This window comes from Callorhinchus milii, unplaced genomic scaffold (assembly GCF_018977255.1).
Source record: "Callorhinchus milii isolate IMCB2004 unplaced genomic scaffold, IMCB_Cmil_1.0 Scaffold11, whole genome shotgun sequence".
Lineage (NCBI taxonomy): Eukaryota > Metazoa > Chordata > Chondrichthyes > Chimaeriformes > Callorhinchidae > Callorhinchus > Callorhinchus milii.
This window is the reverse complement of record NW_024704752.1, coordinates 17,519,119-17,534,124: the sequence shown is the minus strand read 5'-3', so window position 1 is coordinate 17,534,124 and position 15,006 is coordinate 17,519,119. Positions and strand designations below refer to the sequence as shown.

At 39.5% G+C, this 15,006-nt stretch overlaps 1 protein-coding gene across 3 annotated transcripts; it reads right to left on the bottom strand.

Annotated features, from left to right (window-relative positions):
• Nucleotides 1–723: 723 nt before the first annotated feature.
• Nucleotides 724–13,950, bottom strand: nmd3 (NMD3 ribosome export adaptor). 3 transcript variants are annotated; one of them, XM_042339373.1, is made up of 16 exons: nucleotides 13,862–13,950; nucleotides 12,413–12,647; nucleotides 11,462–11,596; nucleotides 10,965–11,061; nucleotides 10,152–10,232; nucleotides 9,229–9,357; nucleotides 8,734–8,824; nucleotides 8,345–8,423; nucleotides 7,482–7,578; nucleotides 6,423–6,540; nucleotides 5,363–5,508; nucleotides 3,791–3,903; nucleotides 3,513–3,585; nucleotides 2,780–2,886; nucleotides 2,159–2,229; nucleotides 724–1,944 (listed from the first exon to the last, which is right to left on the bottom strand). In XM_042339373.1, the coding sequence occupies exons 2-16, from the start codon at nucleotides 12,454–12,456 to the stop codon at nucleotides 1,811–1,813; spliced, it is 1,515 nt and encodes a 504-aa protein (XP_042195307.1). In that variant the 5' UTR covers nucleotides 12,457–12,647; nucleotides 13,862–13,950; the 3' UTR covers nucleotides 724–1,810. The 3 variants fall into 3 exon arrangements, with proteins under 3 accessions (XP_042195307.1, XP_042195308.1, XP_007886791.2); XM_042339374.1 differs by having other exon boundaries at nucleotides 12,413–12,512; XM_007888600.2 differs by having other exon boundaries at nucleotides 12,413–12,484.
• Nucleotides 13,951–15,006: the final 1,056 nt, after the last annotated feature.

Below are 15,006 nucleotides of genomic sequence, written 5' to 3'. Positions count from 1 at the left end.
TCGTTGGAAAGGGGATTCACAGGATTTATAGTAAAGTGTAATGATTGTGTATTTTGTAGGCAAATGTGGCAGCCAATTTGCACAGAGTAACGTGTCATAAATAACTGTAAAGTGAATGACCAATTTTACCTGGGGATTATTGGCCAGGACAATAGAAGAAACTCCCTTCTCTTTTCAAATAGTGCCAAAAGATGAACATCCACCTGAAAAGGCACAGAGGACTTTGATTTAATGTCTCATCCAAAGGACAGCAACTCCCAACAATGTAGTGCAACCGAACACTGATTGGATTGTTAACCCAACATAATATCGGAGTATAGTCTCAACATGGCTCATGGAAGGAGGAGGGGGATTATGAGGGATGGAAGCTCATATGGAGTATAAGCACCAGCACGGACTGCTTGGGCCAAACAGCCTGTTTGTATGCTGTAACAGTCTGTGATTCTATGAAGGCAGTTTCAGCTCAGTTCGTGGGCACTGGGCCACAAACCAAACTTATCCAGTTTGGTAACACTGTAAACATGAACTTTACAAATTATGTTTAGTTCAGCTAAGAATTCAATTAAATATAAAGCAACTGCTCAAACAAAGATAAGCAGTATACTTAAGGGATGGAACAAAGGTAAATTCATATACTACTGCCACCTACAGCACAGAAAGAACCTTTGCAATTCTTGAGCAGTCCCTGAAATTCTTCCAGAAATTACAGAACAAAAGTCTAACTTGTGGTATTCACAAACTATTTATTTAGCTAATTGAGACTTCCGATTTTACAGCAAGATTAGAAGTCTCATTTCTCAAGGATTTGGCAGGATCATACAACCTTATCTGCAGTGTTGTCTACAGTCCAGAATTACATTTTTCAATACCTATAACAGAAATTCTTAAAGCAAAATTATTTAAAATCCTTTTCCATCAAAGATGCTATATTTAATTTTGACCAATCAAATTAATCAAATTTATGAGCTGGTGTTTCGGTCTAAAACAATCATTTGGAAGAATACAAAACAGCCGGTGAAAAACTTAAAATTGTTTTATTCAAAGCACAAACATGATCTAATATGGTTACGGATTAGGCATGTTATCTGTGTTTCTTTCAAACACAGATTAGTTTTCTTTTAGGAAATAACATTATGGGATATAGTACATAGGTAGTTTGGGACGTATGTGCACACAACCGCCTGGAAGGCATGCAAACTAGATGGACCTCGGTCTTTTATCGTTCAGCAGTTATTGCTTTCACTCCTGTGTTATACACTTTTCTGCATTCTACTGTATGAAGCATGCTGCATTAGTATCCATGGGTGCTGAGAAAGAGTTTTTTAAAAAATCATAGCTTAGAACCTTACCTACAGTGAAACAACCTCAGCGACCATCGTTTCAATTGAGGAAAAAAAAACACATTAAACTTGATCCTTTTTAAGATAAAAGAAATGTTTTACAGATGAGGCTTTGAAAAGTTGAAGTTTCAAATGGTCATCAGAACGAATCCACAAATTTATTTCAGAAACTGCAAAAGAGAAACTTATTGAAAAAGTAAGGCACTAGTAGAATTTTTTATTTAAGTTTCCACTAATTTCAAGTCAAAGTATATATTTCAAATGTCAAGCACACCCTCACTGGTTAAATCACATCTCAGCATACTTCTATTAAATATTAAACTAAGTTTGTGATACTTTGAATGTCTCTAAAGAACAGGCTTTATTCATTCAAATCTGGCTATCAGTATTCAATTACAACCAGTATACAATTACAACCAAAAGTAAATTAATGATATTCTGTTAGCCAACGTTCAATTCAAAAGGTGTTTTCACTCAATCATATCAGCTCCTTCAGCACCTGTGGCATCAACAGAAATGCAAAGATCTTCCAGCATGTCTGTTAAGGTGATACAAGGAGCGCAGTCATCATCAGTATCACTTTCTACTGGGACTTTTGAGGAATCTAAAGGGAAAGAGAAAATATTACTACATTTAAAGATGCATTGAAGAGACAGTTGAAGTACATATTTATTAAGATATAATGTTTTTTAAATTTAAAAAAATTTCAAAGCTGAACCCTTCTGAAAGAACTTTGATGCCATCTAGAGGGGAATTCTTAGTATAACCTGCACACATTCCCTTTCATTCAGACCCCAAACCACCAACATGATGCTTACCACGATAGATATTAACATTCTTCCTAATTATGTCATCCTCCTCAAGGTCCTCAAGGAATTCCAAGTATTGTCTGGGAAGTAAGATAATAGTATGAGGACATTGATTATTGATTATACAATCAACTAAATCATTTCAAATTGTATTTTCCTGTATTTTATTATATTAGACTTAAACAATTCAGAAATCTAGACACAGTCACTATTTCTGTTGACCCTAATTTAAGACAAATGAGGAATACAACGCATTAAATGCAAAACAGTTCATACTGTGCAATTAACACTTCATTTATACTCAACAAGTCTAGAACCCACAGTTCCTGAGACTATCTACTCCAAGTGATGTCAAGAGCAAAGCTCCGTCCATGCCTCAGCCATTATTTACAAAAAGCATCACAAATCATTGCCAGTTTAAAGTTTAAATCTAGAACTGTGTGGTTAGGTAATTACCGTCAGTGTTTTTTATAGTATGAAACACTTTTAGGAATAGAGCTTGAACAAATTTCTAGAATAATTTCTTCCAGTGGTTTATTCACGATCCATCTAACCAGAGAGAAATGTTACATAACATTTCAATGCCCTCATGTGATTTGGGATTGGGGAGAAGGAGTAAATGGTTTATACTTGTCAATGTCTGATCCCATGTCTCCAGCATCTTTGTCCAGTTCTTTAAGCTTCCAGTTCCTGCGACGTATGCGCTTAACACGATCATAACTTTTTTTAATCAACACCTGAAGACATAAGAAAGTTACAAGACTTCTACAATTTACTAGTTATATCCTGGATTGGTCCAAACTAATCAAGGAATATACTTGATTTTGTCAAGTTTGGCACATCAATTTAGTTTTACTTACTATAATTTCTACAGTCTTACATTCTAGAAATCCAAGTTCTATTTTGTTGTGAGAAATAATTATTTTTTAGATGGAAACATCTTCATGTTCCATTACTGTACGAGTCTGTGCCATTTCAGAACACTTTTCCACTTAGTCCCAAAGCTCTTACGCAAACTGTTACTACAATCCCGCTCAGCTGGTGTCTTGGTCTCCACCCCTCTCTCGACCACACTAACCCATGTTGAACTTTCCCACCAGCTGGGGTCTCAGAATTTAATATAAACCGGATGGTTTATTTTGAGAAATGCTCAAATACTGTGAATAGGTCTCAATTTGGATAAAATGTAAACTAAAAAGTCTGCAATGTTGTATCTTTAGATTTATAAATTCATAGAGAAAATATTAACTAGTTCAAGCAAATCACAAAGTAAGACAAAAATAAGACAAAAAATGCTGAAAAAAGACAAAATAAAGCAAATAGATAGTATTTTCATTACAATAAGAAATAAGAGATTTCATACCACATCAGGAACATGGTGAGGGTTCATCTTGTTCACATATTCATCATTGAGATTTGAATTAGCCAGATCAAACCTAAAATGAAGTTAACAAATTACTTTCCACTGAATTAAGCCTACAGTATAATGTATGTCAAGCAGCCAGAAAGTACATTGCAGAAACAGAATAAAAAACTCTTTAAAGGTTAGCGTTTTTATTCAAAATGTACTGTACTTATTAAGAGAAACCACATTACAAATTTTACTAATTGACAGCAATTTGATTTTATGACAATACTGACCCTAGAACTAAATCACCATGATTGAGAAGGTGACCTAGATGAGTACGACAATGATACTGCTGGTTTGTGTTCATCTCTGAAGTTTTCTGTACCCAAACGTCAGCCAATGTGTGCTGGAATGAAATTTGATTTTTTTAAAAAACATCTTTCAGTATTGTCAGGAATGATAGGTTTGATCTATTTCTACAAAGAAAGTGTACATATTGAATGCAATCAAACATTAGAAATTTTGCCAAAACAAGAGATATTCACAAGAATACTGTTTTTCGGGGCGACAGAAGCATGTAATTTTCCAATTTTAAATTAAGGTTTACGACCTTGCAACACTTACAGGTCATTCGGCCCAGTTAGTCCAAAACAGTCTTTACACTCCAAATGAATCTCTAAAAGCATGAGAGATTTCATCAATTCCCCTCAACTTACTCTCAAATTGCAATAACTTTCGAAGCCAGAAAAATATTTGCTATTTTACATTTAATTGTAACAATAACATTTTTGATCTTTTCTTGAAGCTGAAGTAAGACAATTTAAAAACCTTCCGCCTTAGTACATTTACTGAACAGCAACATCACATTATGGTTGCAGTGAAACTATTTGGAATTAGCTTATTTAACTTAATAATCCTTGCATTTGATGTAGCGCCTTATCACGTCTTCGAGGCATCCCAAACCACTTCACAGGATGTACGGTAAAGTGAATTGACTGTATATTGTGGGGGTGAAATGCTCACAATCCTCAAAGATTAATGTTTTGATCATTAGTGTGCCTCTTTTGTGGCCTGTTAATGGTCAAACCAAAGCGAAAATAAATACCAGAATTCCCCAGCCAGAGTGAAGTTTGAACTTATCTTTGGGAATTATATGGCTTTGAATAAATAAATGACAAAAGTAGCAGCACAAAGCAAAACAATCCATGTCATCGTGAAACATTTTTTTTAACCAGTATCTAAATTAAATTCCCGATGTGCAGCATTTTATACTTACAAGCACGGACGCTGACTTTAACATGGAAAGGTTTCATTGGTCCAATTAACCTTTACAATGGTCTACTTTGTTACTATAATGTTGATTGTTCAAAACTTAAGCAACATTTAGAAGTACTGCAAACGTCTGCAAATGAGTAATCCAGTTCAGCTGCTGTGGCAAAATATTTCTGGGAAAAGCTGAACCACAGAGAGGACACACCAACAGAGCCAAGAGTGCTCATTGCAATGCGAGCACTATAGAACACGTACAGTTGTCGAGCAAAGACAACTAAATTGGAGGATTCTACATGGTTCTCCAGACATGGATAACTATCTGCACAAACGATTCTTGCTTCTGGAGACAGCATTAATTGCATTTGGAGATGATCAAGATTGATTTCTCAGCCATTTACACATTGGCTTGAACATATCTTTCCCACAGTAGGAACAATCCATACGCAGAAAAACATTTTAAGACTTTGAAACAACTGCAAATGGACAGTGATTTCTTTGTTGCTGCCAGACAGTCAAATTTTCCTCGCCCTCTGTAAGTGGAGTATTGTATAAATACAGCACCAGCTAAATTGTAGTTTTACTTGTTTACTTACCCTTTTGGATTTTGTGCCTGCACCAGGAATGTGTTTATAGTTTCTAATGATGTCAATCTCCATTATAATAAACTCGTCCAAATGCCCAGGATTGCACAGACTGTGAAAGGGGTATCGCCAATACGTTGAGCCGTCAACTTCTGCAACTATGAATAATTTAAAAACGTAAATTAGAATATTAAAAATAACTAATTTTAGTTACTAATTGATTGTAGTGCAAAGCACTAAATTTCCTTTGTATAAAAAAAGCAATTCTGGATATATGAGAAGCTCTGAATATACTATCTATAAAAGCTATCTGAACCCCAAATTACACTGCAGCTTTGTAAAAATAACAACGATGTTGTGTTAATTATACTGAGGCCAACAGTATACATATGCGCCCATTACAGAATTTCCAAGTCCTGCTTTCCTCAGCAGAGCTGAACAAAAGATAAGAGTGTCTTGAATGATTTCAAAGTACAACAGAATATATATGATTTAGTTGAAATTTCTGCATTTCCACATGTAGACACAAAATAACATTGAATAAATACCATTTCAGCATTGACAAAGGTGACAACATTGACAAACATATGGAAGGATATATCCAGAAATGGGAAGAGGGGGTGGGGGGGAATGTCAATGATTAATCAGACTTCGACAAGTGCACTTTTCAGATTTTTTTTTTGGGGGGAAAGGGGAAACAAGAAAGAGGATCATCGGTTCATGACCAAAAGAGCCTGAATTTTCCCTTTTCCCTAAAAAAGGATTTCCAACTATATAATGGGGAGTGCGAGGGTCCATAAAATTCCAACTCATGCTGTAAAGCTGCAATTTTCTCTCTCCACCCCCAACTCCATTCAAATTTATCCCAAATTCAAATCAGTTGGCTTCTTACACCATTGTTGTCTACCTGACACAATTAGCTGCCACATTTTCTTATACAACATTTATTTAATTAAAAAATGATTCATATTTTGTAAAGTGCTTCAAGTCATTTATTTTTATGATATAAATGCAAGGTATTTATTCTCTGCTGAGTACAAGTATCCAGTACAAATATGCAGCAGAAACTTACTCTGCAAGGTATTGGGATCAATAAGATGGATAGAGTTGGTAACGCGGACACATACACAAATCTGGCCCATATTTCCAAGGCTTTGTGCCAGTCGTGGTGGCAAGCATACCAAATTGTCCTGCAAGAGAATAAGAACATAGGAAATGCTAGACGAAAAAAGACCTAGGTCCATCTAATTTGCCTTCCACCATCCTGGTGGTCGCATGCACATATGTCCCAAACTACCTATGCACTCTATCCCATAATGTTATTTCCTAAAAGAAACCTATTTAATCTGTGTTTGAAAGAATCAACACTTCCTGTTTCAAATGGTCTCCCTAGGGAGCCTGATCCACAGGTTCACTATTCTCTCACTGAAATAGTGTTTGCGTAGATTCGTTCTGGATTTAACCCCCTTCAATCGCAGGCCATGTCCTCTGGTTTTACTATTCTGGACAAGTTGAAACAGCCTAAAAATAAATATTTTGAACCATTGATTACCTTACAATAGCTTTGCTGTAAAGGATTTTCAGTATATTGTTGTTCATGTATAAAACAACGGTATAAGTAGAATTGTTAATGAATTGTTTTTATTGAAAAACAATTGCTATTTATAGCATTGTGAGCTGTTATTTTTGCCGAACAGCAAATATACCTGCCATTCTCTCCATAAATTATTGTTAAACAGTAATGCAACAGTAATCTGTCTGGATTTCATCTCTACATGAATAATAATAATAATAAAGTAATGAAGTAGTTGAGCTGAGATTGCATGAGTAAGTCAGGTCATTTACCATCACTAGGGCACTGCAATTTCCCAGATTTCTTCACTTTTCTTACTAACACGATGAATGGATTCCAGTCATGCAATGTTTTCTTCTCAAATGCAAAAAACGGATTACTTTTCCAAGTGTTGTTTGTGGGATATTAAGGGGGCAAAAGCATTACGAATTGATTAACTCCTAGCTTACACTGACAAAACAATTTTATTTGGAGATCATATTTTCACAGTCTGCAATAAAAGACACAAACATGTTGGAAAATTATTATTTGGCTTTAGATACCCAATACCAAACTCACCTTACAGATAGGAACAATCTCCACAGAGAAGGTACTTTTGTAATTATAATTGTTGGTGTGAACGTCATGGGAGATCAAACGTTGAGATGCTTTGTACCTTCAAAAACATATCACTCATTATAAACTATTGTTTTTGGGACCCATTAAAAAAATACCGATGCATGTTCAAGAAAATGAATGCATTTTGAATTTGTACATGACACTAGTGAGAAACACAGGCACTGTTACCAAAGTGCCTTTGCAATCTTTCTGTCTTATTTTAGTGACAATTTAGTTGTGTCAGGAACTTATCTTACATTTTAAATGTTTTCCAGCACTTCAGAATTTGAAAGCAGTTTAAAAAGTCTACAATAACAAAAAAAAACTTTTGAATGTAATGTCCCCTGAATACAGCAAAGTATACAATCACAACGTTTTGTAAGATTTAGATAGTTTATTTTTCTAAAAATGTTTTTCTAAAAAGGCACAGATTGCCCCAGTGTCCTAGTAGTTAAAGCAATCACTCAGTAAAACAACAAACGATGCAGACCAGAAACTGCAAGCATAATTCCAGATTTGTTGAGTTAGTTGTACTGCAGTTGACCTCAAAGCTACTGGGAAACCAGCTGGCTTCCTGCATGCATGTGCAGTGACCTCACCAGCCATGTAATGGCAGACTGGCAATTGCACCCTTTAAGGCTGGTTGAAATTTTATGGACCATAACTACTGTGTTGTAACAGGGCTCCACTGTACTATTTCAGGCATACATAATAATCCTTGCATTTGATATAGAGCCTTATCACTTCAGGACATCTCACAGTGCTTCATAGAATATACAATAAAGTGAATTGACTGTATATTTTGTGAGCAAAATAAAACATACTTGCAAGGAACTGTACACTGCAGGAAATCTACCATCTTCATAGCATTTTGCTTGGAGCCATAGTAAAAGTCCAGTCCGTCTAAAATAAAAATGTAAATAGTCAACTCTGAACCAAAATTTCCAATTATGTAAAATCATTCAGACAAACTTACTTAATAGTACTTCTCAACATTAGGCACACTAAGTAACCTGCTCAAGTCTCCACCAATGACACTCCAAATAATATTTATTATTAAATAAGCTACTGGGGATATGCAAACAAATCCAGAAGTTATATACGACAAATTTCTGGTATGGTCACCTCTTAGCTTAACACTATTAACAAAAAGTTCAGACACACTAAAGTTGCTGCTTATATTACCAGGTAAACTAATACAATTCTCACTTACCATGAATTTCCTTGACACGAAGTGTGTTTTGATGCAGCTTGTGTTTAAGGATCAACTGTTCCAAGTAATAGAAGGTTTTCTTGTGTGAAGTCTAAGGGTTTACCAACAAAACAAAGTTTCAGGCAGTGTCAGCAATAACATGGTTAGACATTTTCCCCCCAAAGCTTTATGAAGAGCATTTGCATTACATTGCCAAACAAAGTTCAATGAGTCAATAAGTAAAAATCAAAAGTGGAAATTCTATTTACTATTTTCTGCAAATTAGTAGTAAATTTTCTTAGTTTAGTGGGGGCAGGGTTTCTATCCATCTCCCATTAACCCTGCGAGCAAAGCCCTAGCGATTAGGCTGGTCCTAGTTGGACAAGCAATGGAAAAGCTTGCCAGACAGTACTTTTAATGGTAAACTATCAGGGTTGTGTACCATATCTTTAAAGAGTTTAACATCACTAAAATCAAATGATTAATAGGCATATCAATCAGTGATTATCTGCTTACCTTCTGTCGGATCTGGACAACTGATTTCCAGTAATCCTTAGCTTCAACACGATGGCAATCATCACACATTTGGTGCAGAATGACAAAATCCACAACAAAAATTTGCTGCAAGATTGCTCCATTCATTACCTAAACACAAAAAAAAAGCCTACTGAGATTTAAATTCTCGTTTCAATGCAAGTTTGTCAATGTTTCCATTTACAACTATAGAAGATTTTTAAAACACTACAGTGTTGCTTTACCAAACAATTTTCATTTAAAAAGGAGAATATCACACGGGTAAATGAACTTTTCAATGTAAAAGGCCCCCTTCTCAGAAAAGTGGTGTATGTCTGATCTTAAGGAGGTATCATTTGTGCAAATCTCCAAATAGTCTTGAAACCCAACTGGTACTAAGTTTTGGATTTATAATTGACAACCCAAATACATGGGCTGGAGAAATGCCCGCCCATCTTCTCTCAATGGCATGCAATCTAAGACTGCAATACTGGTACATCGCACAAGGGGTCTAAAACCTTGCTAATATGCATTCACAAATAATTTTTAAATATCGAATCATGCCAGCGTCAAGGAATAATCACACCACTGAAACTCTGCTCCAACTGGAAACAGACTGCGTCAAAAAGAGGTTTCTTGTGGGCACATCCAATTTCACTCAGGATTCTACATCTTAATCCAGTTTACAGATACAAAATGTTTTGTCCCGTCTCCTAAACTATTGTAGCCAGAAAAGCAGATATCTAGTTCACTATTAGGAGGATTTGTGACAACCACATATGAAATATATTTTCTCACAAAACAAATGAAAAGTAATTCCTAATAGACACATTTTCCTCCAGAATAAAATTCTTTAAATAACTCCAATGATCATTTTTTTAAAAAAATTAAATACGGTATGTTGTTGCATACCAGTTAATTCTCACCTCTTTCTGAACAGTAAGTTTGACCTTTAATCTCTTTGAATGTGGTTCAGTCCAAATAAAACCAGCATCAATCAGCCGTACCTAAATGAAATAGCAATTAAAATAACATCTGTGAGCAAAAAGTATGATGTATTTTCAACCCAGATGTTCTGGGGAAAAGACATTTTCAATGATTAACAGCATAATATCTTGTCCTTCCGATGAGACTTTAAACCGAGGTCCCAAAACATCTTAGTGCTTTACAGATTACATAAGCTTCTACAATATTACTAAAGCAGGTTTATAACAATAAACTGGTATATAAGGCACTAATTTTCAATGTGCACAAGCATGTTTTTAATAAATTCAAGTGTTCAGAGACCCATTAAATTCCAAGTTTAGCACAAAAGACTACAATAGTCTCTAAAATCTCCCACTATTTTAAATTTATATTTGATTACGTTTAGCTACAATAGAAACATAATCAGTATCAGCATGTTCATTCTCCTTTCATTCATTCCAATTTCATTGAGCACATTACCAGCATGTTCAAACAAGCAGAGGCAAAGGGGTGGAGATAGTCATAGTCACTCACCAATTCCTAAACCATATTTCACAGTAAATGGCCAGGAATACAATGGGGAATGGGGAATATTTTAATGCAACTTCAACACTGCTATAATCTTCATTGAAGTCACTTTTATCTCAATATATTAAACACCCACAATGCATCGATTTTAGATGACTTCCAAAATCTTCTTTACAGAAGATGAATTCAGTGGTAGTCATTGAGATTTCACATTACATTTTCTCCTGATCCCCAAATTTACAAACCTTAGTCAAGGACGACTTCAGTTTTTTAAGACACAAAGTTAAGAGTTCTCGAGACTCCAATGCACATTGCATCCAAGTTCCTGGCGGCTGAAGGTACCTGTGGAACAAGAATACAACATTAGAGTTCATTCATCCAGTCACATCTATCATTAGCTCAAATATGACCCTTAGCAAGAACAGTTGGTCATTTGACACCCTGTACAAATAAAATCTTCAGGAGATCTTTGTACAGTGACGTTTAAAAACTAGCAATTTGTTAATAAATCTTTGAAAAGCTGAGTAGAGATTCCAGAGCCTTAAACATTTGATGGAAGCTGCTGTTAAACCAGGATTCAAATTATATATCAATATAATGATTCTGGGGAATAAATACATTCTAAACACAGTATATATCTGTACAACATGAGGTATAGAACATTAAGTGCGGTAACAAAGAATAAGAATCATGCGACATTCAACCAACAAAGAGCAAGAATTTATTTTATTTCAATAACTACCTTTCACATTGCCTGCAAAAGTGAACATTTACTTGTTTCTGGATTCCTTCTGTGATGTCAACCTGAGTCCTCAAGCAGGCAACACACATGTTTGCGGGATTCGGCGAGATGGGAGTGCCGCACTGACAGCATAAACTGAGGATTAAAAATTAAAACATTGCATTCAATGAGAGTTCTCTATCTATACGCAGAATTAAACAAAATAGTTATAATTTGCAGGTAGAATTACCAGATTTCATTTCTAAGATTGTTTAAGTTGAAAACTATGGCAATAGTTAAATGTGATGCAAAACCGTAGTGAAGCTCAGCTCCATTTAAAGAGTTACAATAAATGTTCAAAAGGTATAGGTTTTGCCTAGTTACATACTGGACAGTATTGCCTGCCATGCACTTCAAGACAACCAGATGCTCCATCCATTAATAATAATACTTGCATTTGATAGAGCACCTTAACACATCGTCGAGACTCTCAAAGCGGTTCACAAGTTATACTATAAAGTGCAATTAATGCATTTTGCAGGTGAATGTGGTACCCAATTCACACACAGCAGTGTCCCACAAACAGCTATAGAGATTGAGTGACTACTTTTATTTGGGGGATTGTTGGCCAGAACAACGGGAGAAACTCCCTTCTCTTTTCGAATAGTGCCACGGGAACTTTTAACATCCACCCGACCTGCCAGGCGGAACCTCGGTTTAACGTCTTACCCGAAGGACGGCACCTCCGAAATTCCAACACCCCCCTCAGCATTGCATTGGAGCGTCAGCTTAGACCACAAGACCACATAGCTTAGACGATATGATTCCAAGTCCTGATGTAGAGCTTGAAACCACAACCGTCTAACTCACCGAGTGGAGAGTGTAACCCCCTGCGCTCGGTTAGGTTGGCTGACACAAGGGGATGCGATGACGTGATTATAGGATCATTGAAGGAATGAGGCAGCGACTCACATGTGTCCCTGGCTGCTGGCGACGGCTTCCTTCATGTACTCCATCCTCTCCGGGGGCTCCGACTGACACCTTCTGCAACGGAGGTAAATTCAGCACCAATCTGCGGAAGACGCCACTTCCGTGAGCGAGTGGTGAACGCACGGAACAGGCGGGCGAGGGAGACGGGAGGGCGGAAGCAGGGAACGTTGCTTGCTTCGAGCACAAACGAGATAAGATCTCAGCGAGGAAATAAGATCTAGGAAATAATACGGTGCGGTGTGTAAGTTTGGGGCAGGACACGTTGGCGGGAGGCGAAGCGGACGGGACGGCTTTGGACCCTAGAGTGCGCGTTGGGGTAAACCGCTGGCGTCTGAGCAGCTCAAACCGCACGGCGCTGGATCACTGAAAGCGCTGTCCGAGCTTTCCGACGGGTTTTCCAGCTGGGAACACCCCACCACGTCGCTTCAACGTCACACTGCATTGCACCCGAGCGACGACGCCCGCGTAAGAAAATGGACGCCAACTGCGCGCCGCCAAGGTACGGGTTAAGGGAAGGCGACCGGGGGGATTCATAATCCTGGTCTAGTCATCCCCAATGGGGTACAATTTACAGTCTGGGCTTCCCGTCGCCCGGTCAATTCTTGTGTTCTGTCGCAGAGGCCCCGGTCAGACAGTCAGACAGCGAGACTGACAGACAGTCAATCAGTAGTCAGACAGACAGTCAGTCAGACAGTCAGTCAGTCAGTCAGACAGTCAATCAGACAGACAGTCAGTCAGACAGTCAGTCAGTCAGACAGTCAGTCAGACAGACAGTCAATCAGACAGACAGTCAATCAGACAGACAGTCAGTCAGACAGTCAGTCAGACAGACAGTCAATCAGACAGACAGTCAGTCAGACAGTCAGACAGTCAATCAGACAGACAGTCAGTCAGACAGTCAGTCAGTCAGACAGACAGTCAGTCAGTCAGACAGACAGTCAATCAGACAGACAGTCAGTCAGACAGTCAGTCAGACAGACACTCAGTGGCTCAGTCGTCCGAACGTCTCGCAATTTCAAACTTGAGCGACCGTGACCCCCCGCGCGCTGTCCCGTCACACTCAACGGCCAGAACACGTCGCCAGAGGCCCGACCCCGGACACTGCCCCCGGACACTGCCCCCGGCCCTGACACTGGCCCCGGACACTGCCCCCAGACACTGCCCCCGGCCCTGACACTGGCCCCGGACACTGCCCCCGGCCCTGACACTGGCCCCGGACACTGCCCCCGGACACTGCCCCTGGCCCCGGCCCCAGACACTGGCCCCGGACTCTGGCCCCGGCCCAGGCTCTGGCCCCGGCGCTCCCGGGCCCTGGATTTTGAAAGCGCTCTTCCTTGAAGTTGGTGCTTGTTGTGAGAGTGCTTTACCCCCCGTCCCCGCCCCCGAACAGAAGAAGAATCCCGAGCGATAGCGCTCTCTCTCTTTTTTTACCCGTTCGCTTTGGCGCTGCTGTCCGCGCGCGGCGGATTCCGGACAACGTGCAGCTCGCGCCGCGAGGACCCGCCGAAGCTCCGCCTCCCGCCCTCTCCCCCTCTCCTCTCCCGCGTTCGTAGCCCAAACGTCCACCGAAAGTCGCCCCCAAAATAGCCCGATATTGAAGCTCGCTGCGCGCCGGACCCATTTTAGCTCGAGTCCTGTTTTGTTTTTTTTCGCGATCCTCGTAAGAAAAGGGAGTGAGAGAGAGAGAGTGAGAGAGAAAAAAAAACGGTTTTAAATTTTTTTTATATATAAGTATAACTATCCGAGGCACGAAAAGACCCGAAAGCGCCCGATTGGGCGTGAAACCGCCCCATCTGACAACATGGCGGTGGGTGGGGGGGGGTTAGCTGTCCGCGCCGCGCCTGCTTGATGCCACAGTGGGACCACTTAACATGGCGTTACCCCCACCCCACCCCTCCCTGGAGCCCAGTGGCCCTGTCACCTCCCTCCTCCTTCCCCCACCCAAAAAAAAAATGTCTGAGGAAGGGAATGAATCATGTGAGTATGTGAGTTGAGATGGTCTCCTGGCCTGGGGGCGGGGGAGGGGGGTGGGGTGGAGAAGGAGGAGGAGGGGGTGGGGTGGTGTGGGGTTATAATGGTAATAATAAAAAGTTGGTGGCATCTTGTTTCAGGAGCTCCTGGTTCTGGTTGAGAAGATGCTACGGGGGCTTTCGCAAAAATCGCACGAGGTGTGCGGTCGATCAGTCGGCTTCACGCGACACTCCCCGCGAAGCGCTTTTGAGACGTCTCGGGAGGACGGGCGAAGGCGCTCCTGTCAAACGCGAGGATTGTTGTGATTTATCATGAGATTGGCGCGGCCGAAGACGGTCCTTTCGACCACATCCCATCTCATCCCTCCAGAACACCCCACCCCACCCTACCCTACCCTAGTCTAGTGTTGGTACAACTGGAAAGCTTAGATCGGATGTGTTGGAAGTGCCTTCTTCGATCCGTGGACTCTTGTGATCTTGTGAAATTAGATGTTGCGTAAATTGTATCAGAGATCCCAAAGAGAGATCCCAGTGGATAAGTTCCTTCAGCTCATTTGATCGCATCTTCCCGGAACATCAATCCTCGCATCTATCATCCTATTACAG